Below are 21,976 nucleotides of genomic sequence, written 5' to 3' on the forward strand. Positions count from 1 at the left end.
TCGATACTTTAACTCTGGGTTTAGTCTATCCAAAAAATCCACAAGGTGCTGACACTCTATCCATTTGTGGAACACATCAACATCACCAGAATGAGTAGGGGTAAAGGGACTATAAAAATCAAAATCATTCCACAGCCTTTTTAATTCTCCAACATACTCTATTACAGATCAAAAACCCTGAGTAAGTCTCCGAAGCTCTCATTGGATCTTATGGGCATGCATATTATTGCCTTTATAGGAATAAGTTGTGGCTACAGCCTGCCATAACTCATAAGCATTCGTCAGTGCCTCAACCGTATGAGCAACACTTGGTACCATAGAGGCATTGAGCCATGCTACCACCCGAGAGTTATTAGAATTTTATTGTCTAACAGCTATCTCATCTCCTTCTGGTCTTTTTGCCGTACCACTTATAAACCCCTCAAGATTGTGAGACTCTAAAATTAGACGAACATATCGCGTCCAACTCAAGTAGGTACCTGGCCCATCCAATTTGATCGGATTAGTTTTTAGGGTGATCTTTGAAAGCTCACTACTCGAGATACGAGATTCCATCATCCTAACCATTAACTTTTCTAAATCCTCCATGGTTAAAGGAGTTTTATCACCCATTGTCAAAACAAAACACTTAAATGATCAAGTAAACAAACAATCTTGAGGGAGAAAAATGTATTTGAATTTTTCTCACCAATGATCTGAGATAAACTCAGATGACGAATAAAAAATATCGAATATCTGCTTGCATGAAAGGCACCTCGATAATATTCAGAAACTTCCAAAAAAGGTGCTCCATTGTTGCTCCAGAACAAGATCCAGCACCTAGGATTGGAGGCACATGTGGTAGTAGAATAGACTGCAGTATAGGTGCTCCAGCTTTTTTTTTTCTTTTTTTTTAATTTTTTTTGTATTAAACAATACCTAATAAGAAATGAGAAAGGGGTTAGCGACTTCCGTTCTCAATCCCGTGGTTCACGGGTGGATACGACAGTGGCATCGACGGCAGTAGCAACATCGGTGGCATCGATGGCAACGGCGGTAGCAGCGAATGCAGCGGCGGCGGCGGAAGCAGCAATAGCGGCGGTGATGGTAGCGGCGGCAGTGGAAGCAGCAATAGGGTGTGGGAGACGCCGGATCCGGAGAAGATTTGAGATGCAGTAGCGGTCGTGACAGCAGCGTCGGAAGCGTCGGCTGTGGTGGTGACGGCAATGGCTGTAGAGGCGGCAGTGGTAGCGATAGAGGCTCAGGGTGTGGGAGATGCCGAATCCGGAGAAGATTTGAAAAGATCTGAAGGGGTGCGGACGGTCGGCAGTTGAAGAAGTTTAGGGATTAAGATGAGGTGGAATAGAGCGTATTCATGGAACAGAGTGCTCTGATACCATGTTGAAAAATAGAAAAAAATAGAAGAGAAGGTGAAGACGAGGATTTCAGAGGAAGAAGGAATACTTTTTCTAGGATCAAAAGGGCCCTTTTTATTAATTTTCAGGGGCTCAATTTCGAAATTATACAAACATATTTTTCTCTAATTAGAAGATTGCATTCCTAATCAGAAAGATCTACGGCTCATTTCAACAGTTCATTACATCAAGATCTGCTGCTCATTTCAATATTATCTATATTAGATGCATAAGATCAACTGTATGCATAAGGCAGAATAGATGATGTATGATAGTAAACCTAAATGTACAGAGCAAGCTAAACTGTGAGAAAGGAAACCCAACAACCAAAAGAAGCCTGATAATGAATGAAAGCCTGTATGCTTGTTAGATGGTAAGTGGCTGAACCAAAAATGGGTCCATAGAAGTAGTTAGATAAACAGAACCAACTATACATATAGCAGCTGCCTGTGAAGAATGAAGTACTGTGATGAAGTATATGAGTATTATTCCCATGAAGCGCATAGCTTTGCAGCGCCTGAAGAAATATAGCCTGTGAGATTAAACCCAGAGCAGTATCGTCAAAACAGCTGACCCCAGAATCCTTGCTATTTAATGAATAACCATTGATGCCACAATGCATCAGAAGCTCCGAAAATAGCGAAGAAGTCCTTCCCATCCGATCTATAATGAGAATAGCCGCATGGATTGATGTAGAGCAAGGTAAATAGATAATGAGTAAGATAGACAGGCCATACAGCATACTGAAGAAGTTGAATGTTATAACATTTCATATGTCCAACAAAACCTTCTAATTACGATCATGTAGATAGTGGGCAAAGACCTATAACCAATAAAAGTAGATAACCAATCTGCAGAACTGAAATGACAGCAGCTATAACAAGAAGATAAGAAAGATCGGCCAAGAAAACCAGTACACAATGAATCCACATCCTCCCAATATCAACACGTTCGTTGTCTGAAGCGGTGGAAAGATAAACACAACAGTAGCATATTACCCACGTAGAAGTAACAGAAAAAGCAGACGAAAAGCAACTGAGTTAGAAAATGTAACTGTAACTTCTAGACATGTAAATGTTGTAATTCTTGTAATGAGCCAGAGGAACCATTACGAGTACACTAGTGGTATATTACGAGTTTGCCGTAGCAACCATGCAAGACATGCCACTACTGCTGATCCATATCCAAAAAATTTCAGATATGACCTTTTAGAGTTTTACTTGTATTTTAATGTCAACCTTTTAGCCAATTTTGGCTAGTTTTCGATACTGAAAAATTTCATGCGATGCACACACGGTGTTCTTATTCTTACTAACGTCCCAATACCAATATATGGATGATAATATGGCATAGTAGATGAAAAATTTTATGATGATAATACGGTGTATGCACAATCACTATAGTAAAAGGGGGGATTAACCACCATTTTTTATCGATGCTTTTTTGAAGCGTCGGTAGGTTGTGCTGACCTGCCGACGTCTTTAAAAAGTATCGTGTTTTCAACGATGCTTAAAAACGTCGTAAAATTTTAGTATTGTCAACGCCGACGTTTTTAGCAAAAGCGTCGTTAAATAAAGAAAATACCGATGCATTTTTGCTTCATTAGTTAACGATGCTAAAAAACGTCGTTAGGTTCACTTAATCCGACCCCCATTCTCCCATGCCCTAATCTATCTGCCGCCGCCCCCTCCCACCCATTCCTCCCGTTCCCGACCCCCATCTCTGTCGATTCTCCGCTGCCGGCGCCGCACCCACCGTCCACGCCGCACCGCCGTTCGCCGCTCCCCTCTGCTGCCGCATCCGTCCACGCCGCACACTCTCTCATAAAAAAAATCAAACAAAATATATCTTTTTTTTTTTTCTGTAAAGCTGCTGCTCTTCTTTCCTCGACCTCTGGCATTATAAGCCCTAGCCATCGAAATTTTCACTTCTCACGTTGCCTCTGGTCAAATCTCCGTCATTCAACTCATCACCGGTGATCGTTGTTCAGTCGGTAAGTCGTCCTTTTCATTTTTTTTCTCACTGTAGCCTGTTATTTTTTGGATGGATTGTCTTCGTGAGCCAACGGGTGGTAGAGCTAGATGAGGCAACACTAACACTAGGGTGCGAGCCTGGGGAGGCGCGTTCGTGCTCTCACGAGTGGCGGACGAGAGTGTCACTCTAGCGAACTCCTATGATGAGCAGATCCGTTCTCTCCAATGGGAATCATCGGTGACAAGGGGTCGCCTGGGATCTGAGTCATTGAGGGTTAGGTTTCTTTTACTCAGTTTCTTAGGGGAGAGAGAGAGAGTATGCCGTCGCTGAGATTCTCGTCGTCCAAGTCGGAGAAGAAGGGGAATGCTGTCATGAAGTCACAGCAAAGGAGGGGCCTGTACGAGGTTCTTGGTGTGGGTCGCAATGCCACGGATCAAGAAATCAAGAGTGCATACCGCAAACTGGCTCTCAAGCAGGATTCCCTGATTATTCTCTCCCACTTGCATTTTATTTCATTTTTTATTTGTTCGAATCCAGTAAATGGAAACGTTAAAACATCATATATGCAGGGTTTATGTCCTTGAAAACTCCATCTCAACATTTACTTTTCTTTGTTTTCTTGCATCATGGTGGTGCTAAAGTTTAACCAACATTTTTTTGATGGTATATAATTTGGAATTTTTTTTAAAATATATTTTAGATAATTTAAAATAGATAAAATATATATTAATTATTGACTGTCATATTTTTTTATTGAATGCAGGTATTTGACGAAAATAATATCGTCCAGTATTTTCTCGTATTATTGTCCACTGTAAGTAATTCATTTCTCTAATAATGTTTTATTTTTTAGATTGAAAGATTATTCTCGTATATGGCATTATTTGGAAGTGTACGTAGTAGTTAGAGGATTTAGATAATATTTTAATTATTTTTATTAATTATTTTTAGATTTAATTGTGATGCCTTAGCTTTTGATGGCTAGACTGACTTTGGGAAAGAGATTGTTTATTTTATTGTATATGAGAATTTTGAATGACTTAGTTAGGATGCATGCTAATCCTAAGGGTTTATTTTGTTGATTCTTTTGTTATTTGGTTGCCATCGAATAATTATCTAATTTAGTTGTTAAAAGTTAATGACACAGTGCATAATATTTAATTAACATGCACGAGACTTGGGTCTCGGCCTTGCACGCTCGGATCTTTGGTCCCAGTTGGCGTCGAAGGCATCCAGCCCTACGCGCTCAGGCTGATGAAAGATACCAGGCAATTTAATCATGAATTAATTTTAAAAAAAATTATATTGCATAGAATCATAGATCCGTCTTTTGATTAATATGCATATTCTATTGTATCCGTATATTTATTTATTTTTGTACGGATAAAAGAATTATGTATATTGATCAATTGATTGTCCAGCATGGACAGTTTGAAAAATATGAGTAATTCTATAGGTCATTACAATAATCAAATGGTATGCTGAGGGTTTGAAAAAAATTTTGGACAGTATTTTTTTTTGTTCTCCCTATATGGGAGAACTAAGAAAAAATACTGCCGAAATTTTTTTCGACTCTTGTTGCATATAATTTGATTACTGTAATTGACCTATAGAATTAATATATTTTTTGAATAGGATAGGACCTTCTTTACCTATTAGTTGATGATAGCAAGCATTTACTATGTAAACCATATCATATCTAGATGGTTTTTGAGTCTTCAAGTTATATAATGAACTACAATAGCTGTTATTTTTTTGAATTTTATGAAATGACTGATATTTTTTATTCATTACATTAATATAGATTGTATAATTTTTTTTTATTTTTAGATAAGTTGTAAGTTCGGTCATTTTTATCCTATAATGGACAAAAGTTGGATAAATAAACCAAGGAATAGTAAAGAATATTTATATAGAGTTCATGACTTCATTAAATTTGGTATGGAGAAAAGTAGTTTGAATGGAAAGATTTTATGTCCATGTCGGAAATGTGTAAATAGTTCTTCTTTAGATCCACAAATTGTTGAAGAATATTTGGTATGGAATGATTTTTTAAGAGGTTATACCGACTGAATTTTTCATGGAGAATCTATGTTGCCATCATCATGTAACCAACCCTTGACTTATTTTGGATCCACTAGCCTACAAGACAATTCTGCAAGAGATGATGATATAAGGGGTTTGATCACAGATGCTTTTGGACTTGATGTTCAAAATTTAGGAGAATCCAGTAGTATACAAGAAACAGTTGGGATGTTTGATGGATGTACGCATACGGAACGTATGCATGTTGAGGAGCCTATACATACATTTAAAGATGAGACAGCTCGTTATCACACCTTAATGAAAGATGCAGATGAAGAATTATATCTGGATTGTACAAAATTTTCTAAGATTTCTTTTCTTGTATATTTATTCCATTTAAAATATTTGAATGGATGGTCTGGGAAGAGTTTTACCATGCTGCTCAAATTATTAAAGGATGCATTTTCAGAAAGTACTCATTTACCACCATCGTATTATGAAGCCAAGAAAGTAGTAAAGGAATTGGATCTTGGATACGAAAAGATTCATAGTTATCCGAAAGATTATATGTTATATCGGGGTGAAAATGCTCATCAAGAGTCATGCAATGCATGTGGATCTTCAAGATGGATAATACAAAAAGAAGATCGAGACGATGTACTGAATGAATTGGATGCAATGCGGAGTAAAAAAAATCGACGAAGGTATTGCGTTACTTTCCTCTTATACCTAGATTGAAAAGGATTTATGCATCATCAAAAATAGCTTCATCAATGAGATGGCATGATGAAGGACGTACAAAGGATGGAATGTTGAGACATCCAGCAGATAGTCTTCAATGGAAAGCATTTGATGATAGGCATCCTGATTTCGCCTCTGATGTTCGCAGTGTTAGGTTTGGCTTAGCTTCTGATAGCTTCAATCCATTTCGGATCTTGAGTTCTACCTACAGCACTTGGCCAGTCATTTTGATACCTTACAATTTGCCACTATGGATGTGCATGAAACAATCATCACTTATCTTATTAATGGTTATTCCAGGAGATAAGGGTCCAGAAAATGATATTGATATTTTTCTGCAGCCTTTAATAGAGGAATTGAAACAGTTGTGGAAGGGTAATGATGCATTTGATGCTTTCAATGGCCAAACATTTAAACTACGGGCAGCTTTGTTATGGACTATTAATGATTTTTCAGCATATGCCAATTTATTTGGCTGGAGTACAAAGGGACGGGTCGTATGTCCTTGTTGTGGAGATTCAACACATTCAATTTGGTTAAAACATGGAGGTAAATTTTGTTACATGGGACATCGTCGATGGTTGGAAGCAAATCATCCATTTCGATTTCAGAAAGATTTATTTGATGGTACTATAGAATTGGGATGTGCCCCTATTCCACCTTCTGTAACTGATGTTCATAGACAAATGGATGGCATCAATTACAGCTATGGTAAGCACTCAAAGTCCTCTAAAAAAAGAGGAAGGGATGATGTTGAAAGCTCAATGCACGAAGGGTTACTAGAGGAAGTCAGTATCAGTACTATACATGCAGAGGTGTTTCAAGATCCAGACAATTATTTTGAGGATAAAAATGAGGAAGACACATAGATAGCATCTACACAACAGTCCAGTAAATATTTATGAAAAAAATGAAGTATCTTTTTTGACTTACCTTATTGGAAACATAATCTTATTCGGCACAATATTGATGTCATGCATATAGAGAAGAATGTTTGTGATAATTTACTTGGAATATTTTTAAACCTTGATGGAAAGAACAAAGATAACATGAAGGCGCGTCTTGATTTAAAACAAATGGGTATCCGATAGGAGCTTCATCCTAAAATGCTTGCTAATGATAGAATTTATGTGCCTCCTGCATGTTACACAATGTCTGCTTGAGAAAAAAATAATTTTTTGAGAGTTTTGAAAAGTATCAAGGTACCTGATGGATATGCATCAAATATTTCACGATGTGTGCATCTAAAGGATCGAAAACTTTCAAATCTTAAAAGTCATGATGGTCACATATTGATGCAAGGTATCTTTTCAATAGCTTTAAGATCGTCATTGCCGAAATAAGTTGTTGCAATTGTACTTCAATTATCGTCATTCTTTAAGGTATTATGTTCCAAAGTTATTGATCTTTGAAAACTTGATCAGTTAGAGTCTGATATTGCAATTATACTTTGCCAGATGGAAAAGATTTTTCCTCCTGAATTTTTCACTATTATGGTACATCTGCTGATTCACCTAGCTTCAGAAGTTAAAGTTGGTGGACCGGTATGTTATAAATGGATGTATCCTATTGAGAGGTATTATTGTAAATTTTAAATCTTTTGATAATTTTATTAGAAACAACAGCATACTGATATTTTAATAAATATTTAATTCTTGAAGGTATCTTGTGCGTCTTAAAGATCATGTGCGAAATAGAGCCTATACCGAGGGCTCGATTGCTGAAGGATATATTGCTGATGAATGTTTGACATTTTGTTCAAGATATCTTCAAGGTGTAGAGACTATTTTTAGTCGACCTCAACGATATAATGACTTTGTGGAGAATGCAGAACTGTATAAGTTCTCAATTACTGAAAAATTCTTAGGAAGAGCTGAAAGTATTGTACTTGATCAAAAATCCTTAGCATAAGCACATCGTTATGTGCTACTTCATAGTGACATAATATCTGACCATCGCAGGTTAGTATATTTAAGGCATGACATCAAGACTTAAATTTTATATTAGATATAATATTCTAAATGATATATTTATATTTTATGCAGTGAATTTTTAATTTATCAGAGATGAGCCAATCATAACATTCGTCCTAATGCAAGGATTGAATAGTGATGGTTGGTCGAGTTATTCCCTATGTGGCTTTCGAATCAGGTATGATTTATATTTAATTATGGGATACATTAATTTTTGATATATATTTAATATCAGATAACTCAACAGCACTTCATATCATTTTTTTTAGGTATCAAAGATGATGGAGAGAAATAATTCAGATGAACTAATAGCTCTTGCTCGAGGACCTAACAAGATTGTGAATAGATATAACGGTTTCATAATTAATGGCTTTAAATTTTATATTAGAGAACGGGAGAAATTTAGAAAAATACAGAATAGCGGTGTTATGGTGGAAGCGGATGAAAAATCCTATTATGGTGCACTTAAAGATATCTATGAGTTGGATTATTATGAAAAATTTAAAGTAGTATTGTTTAGATGTGATTGGGTAGACATAAACTCACCAGGGGGTTTGAAACAAGATGCAAATAGATTTACACTTGTAAATTTTTCAAGGTTGATACACACTGGTGTGTTATTGAAGGATGACCCATTCATTTTTTCATCTCAAGCTCGTCAAGTATTTTATGTACAAGACATAAAGGATAAAGATTGGTTTACTATCATCAAAACAAAATCTAGAGACTTATATAATATGGAAAACCAAGTGGAGGATGATGATGACACTTATACACAATGTATGCCCTATAATTTTATACCAGCTGATGATTTAAATGTTACGACGACGTTGGTTAGGACAGAATTTGAAGAAAATACTATTGCTTGATTGTTACTGGTAATAATTATTTATGATGTATATAATTTGCATTAATTATTGTGTTATTTTACTCCATATATTAACTGATTCTATCTTTTATTTATATAAATGCTAGGTGACATCATGCATCGTAGGGGACGATATGCTGGTGTGCAGTTTCAGTTTTCACAGACAGAGGCCGGTACATTTTCTTCAGCACAGCAGTCTGAGGTCAGTTCAGCTGCACAGCATTCCGAGCCCTGTCCTTCTTCATCATCAGCACAGCACGATCCTCTTGTTCATCAGCCAGATGATGAGATACACGTACAGAGTATATATTATCTTTCATGTAATTTTATTTTTATTTTATTTTATGTATATTTATGATATCGTTACTTTTATGTATTTTTTGCAGATGGATCCGGGAGAGTATGCCCCAGACGCGGACCCACAGTAGTACGAGATGTGTGGCAGATGCGTGAGGACGAGAGAATTGTTGTGGAGTGCAATCAGCTAGGTCAGCCAATTAAGAAAGCTGCCTGCTTATTAACTTCATTTTTGGGGACTGTTGCTCGGAGACCTCAGCTATGTCCGTTGGGCTATGCAAAATGGAATGACATGCTTCCAACGTACAAAGTTGAGCTTCTCCGAGTTATAGAGGTAATGAATTGATGTTCATATTGTATATTAATTGTTAATCACTTATATAATTTATTTCATTTAATTTTTTTTTTATAGAGCAAGTTTGTTCTCCCTCCATCCACTCATGATTTTGTAATGAAGTCTCTCAACCGCAAATGAAAAGAATATAGAGCATAATTGAAGAGAGACTATATGAGACAGGGTATGACAGAGGAAGAGGTTGCTAGGAATTGTCCTTCTGATGTACCCCTCATCAGTGGATGGAGTTGGTTCATTATTGGTTCTCGAGAGGGCACAGGTATATTATCTGCTCATTATTTTTTCTTTTAAATATTTTATAAAAATATTGATTTATATTGTATATTATATATTATACATATAATAAGTTCTTTACTTTATTTTACAGACTTATTCTGCTATTGGTAGAGCTGCACGAGCAGCTCAGTCTGTTCCTCATACATCGGGGTCAAAGAGTTATGCACGACTCTGACAGGAGTTTGTATGTTCTTTAAACTTTCATAATTAATTTTTAATTTTTATGTTAAAATATTTATATAACTAATATCATTATGTATCGTGGACCATGTCTGTATCATGATACTCATATATTTTTTTAAATTATTATAACTGTTTGCTTAAAATTGAAATTATTTGTGTAGGTGGATGAGCATGGGAGGGAACCCGGTAAAGTAAAATTTTACCGGATGACTCATACTCATCAGGATGGTACTTTTGTTCGAGATGAGTCGAGAGATTTATATGTACGGTATTATTAATATTCTATTTTTTGTAATAATTTTAATTTAATTTTGTTAGCTATTAATGTATAACTCTTGTTTTCAAAATAAATACAGGAGAGGGCTACATCTCTCATTGCAGAGCGTGACGACGAGTCCGCAGCATCTACGCAGCAGAGCCGTAGCGAGGTCGAGGTGTTCACAGAGTTGATGGGACCAGAGCGCTACGACCGAGTGAGGGGTTATGGAGTAGGAGTCACCCCCACTCAGTTATCTGAGGTTAGTAGATATATGCAGCATGCTGCAGTAGATGCTCAGGATTCACGCGTCCGCAGACTCGAGGCGGAGATACAGGAGATTAGACAGAGTCGTGCTGCTGAGATAGAGGAGATGCGATAGAGCCGTGTCGAGATGCAGGCCATGAGGGGACAGATTGATCGGCTTACATCTTTATTAGAGATGTATGGCCCATCTCAGATAAACACATATTATTAAATATATATTTTTATATTAATTTAATGATCTATATATTTTTATTTATAGATATGCAAATCAAGCTTTTCATATGTTTCTTGTAGACTCCTGGCACATTAGGCACCCATCGAGACGGCGGCACGTCACATGGAGACAGCGACGACCATCCGCCTGCAGATTGACATCATTTTATTTTTATTTAGTTTTATATTTTCTGTATGTTTTCTGTATGCTTTTAGTTAGGTTGAACTCTTGATTGTAATGGATGATTAGTACTTTATTTTTATTTATATAAAATAATATTTTTTGGTTTGGTTAAATTTGCTATTGAAGTTTGCTTTTGGTGTGAATGGTGGTGATTGTACAGGTTTATGTTTGAATAATTGATATAATTTTGTACAGGAATGTATATATTCTTTTTTATATATAAAATATGTATATTTTTTTTCTGTTAAAAAAATTAACGATGCTTATAAGCGTCATTAATAGACTGATTAACGACGTTTATAAACGTCGCTAGTGATTTAACTGCCGACGCTTCGAAAAGCGTCTTGGTAGAGTGGAGGATGCGTTGTCATTAACGACGCGAAAAAGCATTGGTAAAATTTAATTTTACGACGCTTTAAAGTGTCGTTAGAAAATATTACGCCGCTTTTAAAAAACGTCGGCGCTTTTCGTCTCCACTCTTACATAGACGACGCTTTCGCGACGCTTTTTGAAGCATCGTAAAGTTTATTTCCGATACTTATTAGCGTCGTAAAATACCTTTTATAGCATCGTCTTTTATCATTTTCACTGTAGTGAATGATGTGGCATACAATATTTGACATTAAATTTTTTTTATCAAAAAATATCTGATCACTAAGTGCCACATCATCATCTATATACTATATCATCATCTATATATCATAAATTATATTTTTAATTTTTTTAATTTTTTAAATATTTTTTAAATATTTTTAAAATTTAAAATCTATAAATAAGTCCCTCAAATTTTAAATATGATTCCATGTAGCCTTTTCAACCAATTCTCGTCAGTTTTTAGTAACGAAAAATTGCATGTGATATTCTTTTTCGTGTTGATGAGACGAGATAGAGAGAGAGGGGGGAGGAAGATGGTTGCACGAGGTGGAGAAGGAAGGTGACGATAAGCTTGAGTGGTGGGCTCATTGATGGAGGAAGGGTGAGGACTTGGTGGAAGAGGCTAGTGCCACAATGACAGTGTAGCAGAAGGAGAGGATTGGAGGGTGGAGGAGGAGGGGGGGTTTGGATATTGAAGGTAGCGAAGAGGTCAAGGAGGAGGGACGGGACGCATATGGGTCTTAATCAGAGGTTTCCAAGTATCCTTAGCATCAAAAATTGTTCAGAATCAACCGAAAAAATTATATTAAATTATGCTTAAAAATCTAGAGACCTAATTAAAAATTTTTAAATCATAAAAATTATTTAAAAATATTTATAAAACTTAAAAAAATCAAAAATATATATAGGTGATAACTAACGTATTATCCAGTGATTGAATATTTTTAGATAAAATATTTTATTGTGATATATATTATATTTTATATAATCATCTACATATCATATCATCAAAATTAAAATTTTTATATATTATACAATATCATCGCCCACATGTTGACATTGGTACCGCTAAGAAAAGACGCCGTACGTGCATCATATGTAGCCTGTCGATGGCTGATGGAAGTTTGAGGACTAAAAATATAATTTATTGATTTAATTTTTAAGAACCATTTAAAAGCGAGACTTGAAGTTGGAGGACTAAGAATATAACTTGTCCATTTATTTATTTATTTATTGTCCTCACATACTTAGCTCAGCAGAAAGAAACATGTACACCCATTGAGAGTAAAAGGCCCAAACTATATAAATACTTTAACGGCATCCGGATTAAGTATTTAATACTGGAACAGAGCTAACCGCATCAGATGGTGGCTCCGATCACGCAGACGACGCCGTCCCTCTCTCCGCGTCCTTCTTCGTCCCGTACTCGTGCAGCCAGAGCTGCAATTCCGCGGCCGCGATCAGGAAATGGACCGCCTGCATCGGCCGGAGGATCTCCACGACCCCCTTCAACGTCTCCAGCCTCAATTCATCCGCCTTCTCCAACACTCTCCCCATCCCTTCCCTCTTCTCCTGCATCGCCGTCTCCATCATCTCCGCTGCCTCTGCGGTTCCTCCCGTCTCGCTCAGCACGTGCGAGAGCTCCACCATCTGCGTGTCGGCGACGCCCTCCTGGGTCCTCGCCTCCTCTTCCGAGATCTCCTTCTCCTTCCGTATAGTCCGGCACTGGAGCTCGTTGATGCGCTGGAGCTGCTCCAGCGAGAGGTCGGCCAGGTCCCGCGTGGGCACCCCCCGGATGACCTCGCCCAGCTGGGCCTCGAGCTGGAGGCCGGACTTGGAATAGAGTAGATGGAACGCGACGCTCGGGCGCCACCCGCCGACCCAGAGGAAGAGATTCTCGGTGGAGCTGGTCCACGTGGGGGAGAACATGGGGGTCACGTCACGCGTCGCGCAAGCCGCCTTGGCGCGGTAGTAGTTTTCGCAATGGCCGAGGACGCGCTCGACGGGGAGCTTGAGCCGGCGGTCCTCCTCGGCTTCTTCCTCGGGGGTCTCCGGGCGTGGGGCGGAGGCCGCGGCGCGGAGGGCCTGGAGGTCGCTGTGCTTCTCGGCGAGCCAGCACTCGTACAACCTGTCGAACTGGTCGCTCGGTCGGTCGGGCATGTTGCTGGGGCATGGGACCAACCATCCAGAGAGCAAAGAGCCAATCTCCTTATAAGACTTATTATATAATCAAGGAGAAATTATTGCATGCACTAGGTGCAAGTGAACCAGCACAAATCCCGGAGCGCATGCACGGTGGAGAGCGCGAAATCGGGAATCGGTGAATTACAAGGAGTCGCGTGGCGTGTTGTTCACCGTGGGATTTGCGCGGTCCAGTTGCACCTGGTGTATGCAATACGGGGGCATAAAATAAAGGTGCCGTTGCAGTCGTTTGTCGGCTGCGACGCGATATCCTAGTAGCAGTTGTCCGGAAGTGGATGTATCCAGGTGCTGCTTAGCTGTTTATCTCGGCCTTTTACCTTCTCGTGGCGTTGGGAATGGACGAGGGGGATAAAATAGCTGCGGGTTTGGGGCAGGACCGGGGCTGGGAAGGGCTGGAACAGGACTTTCCATTCCAGCCCTTCCCATGGGCGGCAAAACGGCGGATCTTTCCGGTCGGACTTTGAGGAACTCTGTAGCTTTCTACCAAGTTGTGCAGATATTATTCTCTTCTCCGTGGATGGTCGTGGCTTCGTGTGGGCCTTTCATTGAAGTGGCAGAGGACATGAAACGAGATTTTTTTTAAATAATATTTTTTTAATAAAATATATTTAAAATATAACCGTTCAGAAATTATTTTCAAAACTACTATTTTGGACGTAGGCTAAATTCGTGAATTGAACTCATGATTTTTGAGTCCAGCTGGATACTTTTTGGTACTGAACGGGAGTGATAGATTTAATTTGAAAATGTAGGTTGAACCCATGATTTTAAATTTGTGGTTTCCACCGATGAATATAGACCCACAAAATTACTTAGCTTTTTTTTTTTTTTCTCTTCATTATTTCTTCCTCCCAAACACGCCAACCCCTCACCTCTGCCCCCCTCGGTGCGTCCCCGGCATCCCACCCCCCCACCTCCGACACCCCTCCTTCGGCGTGTTCCTCCGCCTTCCACCCCCCCTTTTGGCACCCCCCTCGACGGCGCGTTCCGCCGCCTTCTTCCCTTCTAGCGCCCCTCCGACCGCGCATCCACCCCCTCCGACGCCACTCGAGCCTCCTCCGCTCGGCTGCCGCTCCTCCACGCCCTCTCCCCGGGCCCATGCCCACCCACGGTCCTCCTACCTCAGGCACCCGCTCTACGACCCCGCCCTTCGGCCCCCCCATGGCGGCCCGTGCCCCTCTCCCCCACCCCGCCGCGACGCCCAGCCCCCATACCCCTCCCCCTCCCGCCGGCGATGCTGCAGCTTCACTGCAGGAGGAGAAAAAAATAAAAAATAATATATATATATATATATTATTTTTTAAAAAATAATTTTGAAAAAAAATAATTTTTTAGGAAATAATTTTGAATATATATATTATAATATATATATATATATTTGATTGTTGAGAACATAAAATACCTTTGAAAAAATATTATTTTATTTTTTAAAATAAAATATTATTTTTTAAAATAATATTAATTTATTTTGAAAAAAATAAAATATTATTTTTAAAAATAACTAGTCAAAGATCCACGCATTGTATGGGACCGAATGTATGAAAAACTTCAACAGAAAAGTGAAGTTTTCAGAATAAAAAAAAGGAGAGGGGAAGAAAGAGAAACTCTCTCACTTCTTTCTTTTTTTTTTCTTCTCCTTCTTGCGGCTTCTTTTTGGCGGAACACACCTTTATAAATATAAATATAAATAAATATTTAAAAAAATAAATATAAATAAATAAATATTTAAAAAATATTTAAATATTTTATAGAACATATCTTTTTATACATTGTTTTTTTTTTTTTTTTGGCACCTACGCTATCAGTCAACCAATTGTATTTTTGCTTATGCAGTGATTCATATGCATAAGTTGTATAATATATTACTGAATATATAACTAAGACCATTTGGCAATACATTATAGAATATCATACTGAACTCAATTGAATTTCAAATGACAGTAGTATGTATCACCACTTCATTTTTATTGTGAAGAATTAGCCCACAGATATATATATATCCTTGTCATATATTTAGTTTTGTCTAAATTCCTATTTAAGTTTCATGTCAAGCTCTTCATGTAGTTTATAACAACTACTGGAATTTGATTAGCACCGTACTCCATTGACTTTTAATTTTATGATCTTTCTAGGAAAGTGGAAAAGAAGATATTGGGGCGAAACCTATTGAAGAGTTGCCTTTATTTATCAAGATTCCTGGCGGTGCATATTCTAAAAAAGAAAGCAATACCTCTAACAACCAGGAAAATGAGTGCTCTCCCATCAGATGAAGCAAAATGCTTTCCCTTATTGCCTTTTTGGCACCTTCAACCACCACCGGACATCGGCGCTTTATTGTATTTATGTCCTTTCTGAAAATGTTGTATTCACAATTAGTATAATGAATGTAAGAGGGGGATCTCTATTTTTTTAAGTTCCTCTATTTTCTCTCTCTCTTTTTTTTGAGTTTAAAAACTTTATTTTTCAAATAAAATTTTTTTATACATCCAACCCCACGCAATGCATGAATTTTCAGCTAGTTATTTTTAAAAATAATATTTTATTTTTCAAAATAAACTAATATTTTTAAAAAATAATATTTTATTTTTAAAAATAAAATAATATTTTTAAAAAGTATTTTATTATATTAAAAATTAAAAATATATATTTTATAATATATATTTTTAAAATTATTTAAAAAATATTTTTTTCAAAATTATTTTCTAAAAAATAATATATATACACGCGCGCGCGCGCACACACACACATATATATATAAATGGAGGCATTGCAACGATGCCTCCGTCCGTCACATGTTCACGTTCTTTGTTTGATGTGTGTATGGGATTGTTATAGGAGAGGGGTTTCCGATCACCACAAGAAAAGAGTATTTTTATGATGAAATTATTTGCGATGCAAATATTTTCGTTATCAATAACAGTATTTATGATGAAAAATAAAATTTATTATAAATAATAAAATATTTATGATAAAAATAATTTTTCATCGTGAATAATTACATATTAGCGATGAAAAAAATATTTCATCGTAAATATGAATTATTTATGATAAAATTTTTATCATAAATAATTCATCATTTATTTTAATTTTAAACTTTTAAATATTTATGATAAAAATATTTTCATCATAAATAATTTAAGTATTTATGACGTAAATCATTTTCTCGTCAGAACTAAATTTATTTCCAACAAAATATTTTCATCATCAATATTTAGAAAAAAATTAAAAAATTAAAAAATTATAGATTATTTGTGATGAAATCATTACATCATAAATAATTGAGTATTTACGATGAAAATAAATTTTCATCATAAATAAATTTATTTATGATGAAAATATTTTCATTATAAATAGTTAAAAATAATCAAAAATTTAAAAAAATTAAAAATTACATATTATTTGTGATAAAAATTTTTCATCATAAATAAGCTCTTTTTACGATGTAATTTTTTTTTATCATAAATACAAGATTATTTTTGATGAAAATATTTTCATCGTTAATAGTTAAAAATAAAAAATTAAAAAAATTAAAAATTAATTATTATTTGTAATAAAAATATTCCATCATAAATAAACTATTTTTATGATGAAAAATAAATTTTCATCATAAATATGAGATTATTTTCGATAAAAATATTTTCATCATCAATAGTTAAAAAAATTAAAAAATAAAAAAAATTAAAATTGATCATTATTTGTGATAAAAATTTTGCATCATAAATAAGCTCTTTTTACAATAATTTTTTTTGATGTAAATATGAGATTATTACCGATGAAAATATTTTCATCGTCAATAGTTAAAAAAATTAAAAATTTTTAAAAAAATTAAAATTTGATCATTATTTGTGATAAAATTTTTTCATCATTTTTTATGATGAAAAAAATTTTATTGTAAATACGAGATTATTATCGATGAAAATATTTAAAAAAAAAAATCAAAAGTTGATCATTATTTGCAACAAAATTTTTTATCATAAATAATATCTTTTTAGGATGAAAATTTTTTTATCATAAATACTGGATTATTAGCAATAAAAATATTTTTATCATAAATAATTAAAAAAATCAACACTTTATAAAAATCAAAAGTTGCTTATTACTTATGATAAAATTTTTTGTCGTAAATAATGATTATTTATGATGAAAATTTTATTTTCATCGTAAATACTTTTATTTACGATAAAAATATTTTCATCATCAATATATAAAAAAATTAAAACTTTAAAAAAATTATAAAATTTAAATTTCTGATTTTGTGTAAGACAACTGCATCTATTTTTTGTAGCAGCTGTATATATCTTTTATCCTTTTATATGATAAAGAAATAAATATGAGTTATGATCCAGATCAAACTTTTTATATGCAAAAAATTATATGAAAGTAGATGATATTCATGGATTAGAATGAATAGATATTTTTGGATGAAATGAGCTATACATTTATTTACGCATAAAATTTATTTGTTCATCGCTGTCACTGTTACTAGTTGTTGGTGCAAAAATCCGCCTGCACTGGAGAAGCTGAAGGCGAGGGAGTCGCGGTCGCCGTCGGGACCTGCAAAAGAAGTCTAAACTGGAGGTGGGGTTGCTCCGGCAAGACTCTCCGATGCTCAAATCAGTTCTCTGCCTCAACAAGAATGGAGTGCTCGAACAGAAATTTTAGCAGAGTTTTGAGATAGAAAAATAGAGCTTAGAAAATAACGTATTTGGGGTCCCCTTTTTATAGGCGGAGGGAGCGACGGCTTGAGGGCGACGTTTGTAACCATCTCATCATGGGCCGCTCGAGACCAGGATGAATTAATTATGAAGAGTAATGGGGCGGAGTCGTGGCTGTCATCATGGCTCGCCACGTGGAGTCTGTTGCGGAAAGTGGAGCGGCGTCCGTTGTCGCGACTCGCCAGAGAGTGATGGGACCGTGCAGGATCCATCGCAGGAGGTGGAGCAGAGTGTGGCCGTTATTGGGGCCTGTCAGGGAGTGATGGAGCCGCGTGGGATCCATCGCAGGAGGTGGAGCAGAGTCGTGGCCGTTACTGGGGCCTGTCAGGAGGTCCAGGCCTGTCGGTCGAAGTTCAGCTGGAGTGTCTGACGGAGAGAGGTAGCTAGCTATCCGTCTGAGAGGAACCCGGGGTTCAGCTTCCGTAGGAGTCCGGATGAAGTCTTCCTTCAGTCGAAGTCGGGGATGAGGTCCGGCTCCCGTGGGAGTCCGGACGGAGTCTACCTGCAACCAAAGTTGGGGGCGAAGTCCGGCTCCCATAGGAGTCCGGACGGAGTCTTCTACATTTAAAGTCGAGGGCGAAGTCCGGCTCCCGTAGGAGTCCGGACGGAGTCTTCCTGCGATTGAAGTCGGGGATGGAGCTCGGCTCCCGTAGGAATCCGGGTGGAGCATACCTGCGATTAAGGTCAGGGGCGAAGCCCGGCTCCCGTAGGAGTCTGGGCGAAGTCTTCCTGCAATTAAAATTAGGGGCGAAGTCCGGCTCCCATAGGAGTCCGGACGAGGCCTTCCTGCAATTAAAGTAAGGGGTGAAGTTCGGCTCCCGTAGGAGTCCGGGCGGAGTCTTCCCATAGCCGGAGTCGGAGACGAGAGCTGGCTCCCGTAGGAGTCCGGACGAAGCTTTCCTGCAATTAAAGTAAGGGGCGAAGTCCGGCTTCCGTAGGAGTCCAGACGAAGCTCACCAGCAATTAAAGTAAGGGGCGAAGTCCGGCTCCCGTAGGAGTTCGGACGAAGCTTACCAGCAGTTGAAGTCGCGGACGAAATCCGGCTCCTGTAGGAGTCCGGACGGAGTTTTCCCGTAGCCGGAGTCGGAGACGAGAGCTGGCTCCCATAGGAGTCCGGATGAAGCTTTCCTATAATTAAAGTAAGGGGCGAAGTCCAACTCCCGTAGGAGTCCGGACGAAGCTTTCCTGCAATTAAAGTAAGGGGCGAAGTCCGGCTCCCGTTGGAGTCCGGACGAAGCTTACCAGCAGTTGAAGTCACGGATGAAGTCCGGCTCCCGTAGGAGTCCGGGCAGAGTCTTCCCATAGCTGGAGTCGGAGACGAGAGCTGGCTCCCGTAGGAGTCCGGACGAAGCTTTCCTGCAATTAAAGTAAGGGGCGAAGTCTGGCTCCCGTAGGAGTCCGGACGAAGCTTACCAGCAATTAAAGTAAGGGGCGAAGTTCGGCTCCCGTAGGAGTCCGGACGAAGCTTACCAGCAGTTGAAGTCGCGGACGAAGTCCGGCTCCCGTAGGAGTCCGGGCGGAGTCTTCCCGTAGCCGGAGATGAGAGCTGGCTCCCGTAGGAGTCCGGACGAAGCTTTCCTGCAATTAAAGTAAGGGGCGAAGTCTGGCTCCCGTAGGAGTCCGGGCGGAGTCTTCCCGTAGCCGGAGTCGGAGACGAGATCTGACTCCCGTAGGAGTCCGGACGAGGCCTTCCAGCAGTTGAAGTAAGGGGCGAAGTCCGGCTCCCATAGGAGTCCGGACGAAGCTTTCTTGCAATTAAAGTAAGGGGCGAAGTCTGGCTCCCGTAGGAGTCCGGGCGGAGCTTTCTTGCAGTTGAAGTTGGAGACGGAGTCCGGCTCCCGAGGAGTCCGGACGAAGTTTACCTGCAGTTGAAGTTGGAGACAGAGTCTGGCTCCCGTAGGAGTCCGAACGAAGTCTCCCTGCCGCCGCAGGTCGGACGCCGGTAGAATCCCCGTGGGGTCACTCCTGACATGAATTTCGGCTGGGGGGGGTTTTACACCCAACACTAGTGATATCAATGAATCTTTCTAATGGAGTATCTACTTTAAGCTGTATGAAAAGAGTCTCCTTTCATGCAGAAATTATATAGTTAAGTAGCGTATTCTAGCATGACTTTTATGATCTCGAAAGGTACCATACTTTCTGCATCGATCGACGCTCAAATATATCTCTATAAGAGTTTTAATTATGAAAAGACAAACAATACGAGCACTCATCTTCCTAACAATGCAAAGTATAAATATGACCTTGTGCTTTATAACACAACTTACACTACCCACAGGTCTGCTTTGATTCTAGTTAATTGCTAGATATTTGATGCTCACATAATTCTTGACGAATTTCTCAATCTCGATCCTTACATGCATGCAATACGAGGATTCCGACTTTCGGAATGAGGACTCCAAGAAGAAGACGAACTCTTTGAAGATCGAAGATCTCAAAGCTATTGATCTCTCATAGTATCCATTCCATTGTGGAAGTCGAAGAGCTGTTCTTATAACAATTATTAATGACATAAATTAAACTTTTTATCGTAATTATATTTTTTATGTACGTAATTTTTTTTAATTTTTTTTTTAAAAAAATTATTAATTAACTATTTATATAAATTTTTGTTGATTAATAAAAAATTAATTTTTTTGATGAAATTATTTTGGAAAATTTTTTTAGACCAAAAATTTTTTAGATTAAAGAAAATATATTTTATTTTTCAACATGAATATTTTTTTAATATCATTTTTTTATTAAATTTTTTGGATAAAAAATTTTCTTGATGAAAAAATTCTAAATTAATTTTTTATGAAATTATTATTAGAAAGATATTTAATTATTAGCGACGTAAATTTTTATCGTAAATAGTCTATAAATTTTTTTAAAATTTTTTTTATGAAAATATATTTATGATGTAAATTTATTTTTCATCGACAATCATGTTTTAAAAATATTATTTTAATCAATTTTTATGAATAAAAAATTTATTAATTAAAAAAATTATTAGAGATGAAAAGTGTTTTCGTCAAAAAATTATTTTAAAAATATTTTTTTTAATTTTTTTGAAGAAAAAATTATTAGAGAAATTTTTTTTTGATGATAATTATTAGCGATGGAAATTAAATTTTTGTTGCTAATAATGTTATTAACGATGAAGTTTTTTTTTCCATCGCCAATAATTTATTTTTGGATAAAATTTTTTTAGAGAAAAAAATTTTTAATGCAAAAATTTTTTTAGCGAAAATTATTGGTGATAAAAATAGATTTCCATCGCTAATAATTGTATTAGGGATAAAAATTTTCGTCGCTAATTGTTCTGTATTCAATGTATGTTAAATCGATGTCTCTTCATGCGAAACCCATTTTCTTCCCCCCTCTGCCCTTTTCTCTCTCCCTGAGCTCTCCCCTCTCTCCTCTCCCCTCTCGCTCTCCGAGCTCTCCCCCCTCTTGCCGTCGGCGAGTTCGTCTCCACCGTTGCCATTGCCATTCGCCGTCCATGCCGTTGCCGCATCGACATTGACGTCCGTCGTCCGCCGGAGGTAAAGGTTCTTCCAACCTTTTTTTTTTGAATTGATCGGGCCACCAAAGGGTGGAGGGGGTTGCTCGGGGGGGCATGGGCGGCAGACGGCGCCATAGGGCCGGGGAGGGGGTCGTCTAGTGGAGGGGGTTGCAGGGCAGGGGTGGGTG

General features: G+C 37.6%; 1 protein-coding gene across 1 annotated transcript; it reads right to left on the minus strand.

Annotated features, from left to right (window-relative positions):
• Positions 1 to 12,579: 12,579 nt before the first annotated feature.
• Positions 12,580 to 13,948, minus strand: LOC105044615 (protein DELAY OF GERMINATION 1-like). Its single transcript, XM_010922567.3, has one exon. It carries the CDS (start codon positions 13,539 to 13,541, stop codon positions 12,759 to 12,761), a length of 783 nt encoding a protein of 260 aa, XP_010920869.2. The 5' UTR covers positions 13,542 to 13,948; the 3' UTR covers positions 12,580 to 12,758.
• Between the last annotated feature and the right edge of the window lie 8,028 nt (positions 13,949 to 21,976).

The sequence above is a fragment of the Elaeis guineensis genome, chromosome 5 (assembly GCF_000442705.2).
Source record: "Elaeis guineensis isolate ETL-2024a chromosome 5, EG11, whole genome shotgun sequence".
Lineage (NCBI taxonomy): Eukaryota > Viridiplantae > Streptophyta > Magnoliopsida > Arecales > Arecaceae > Elaeis > Elaeis guineensis.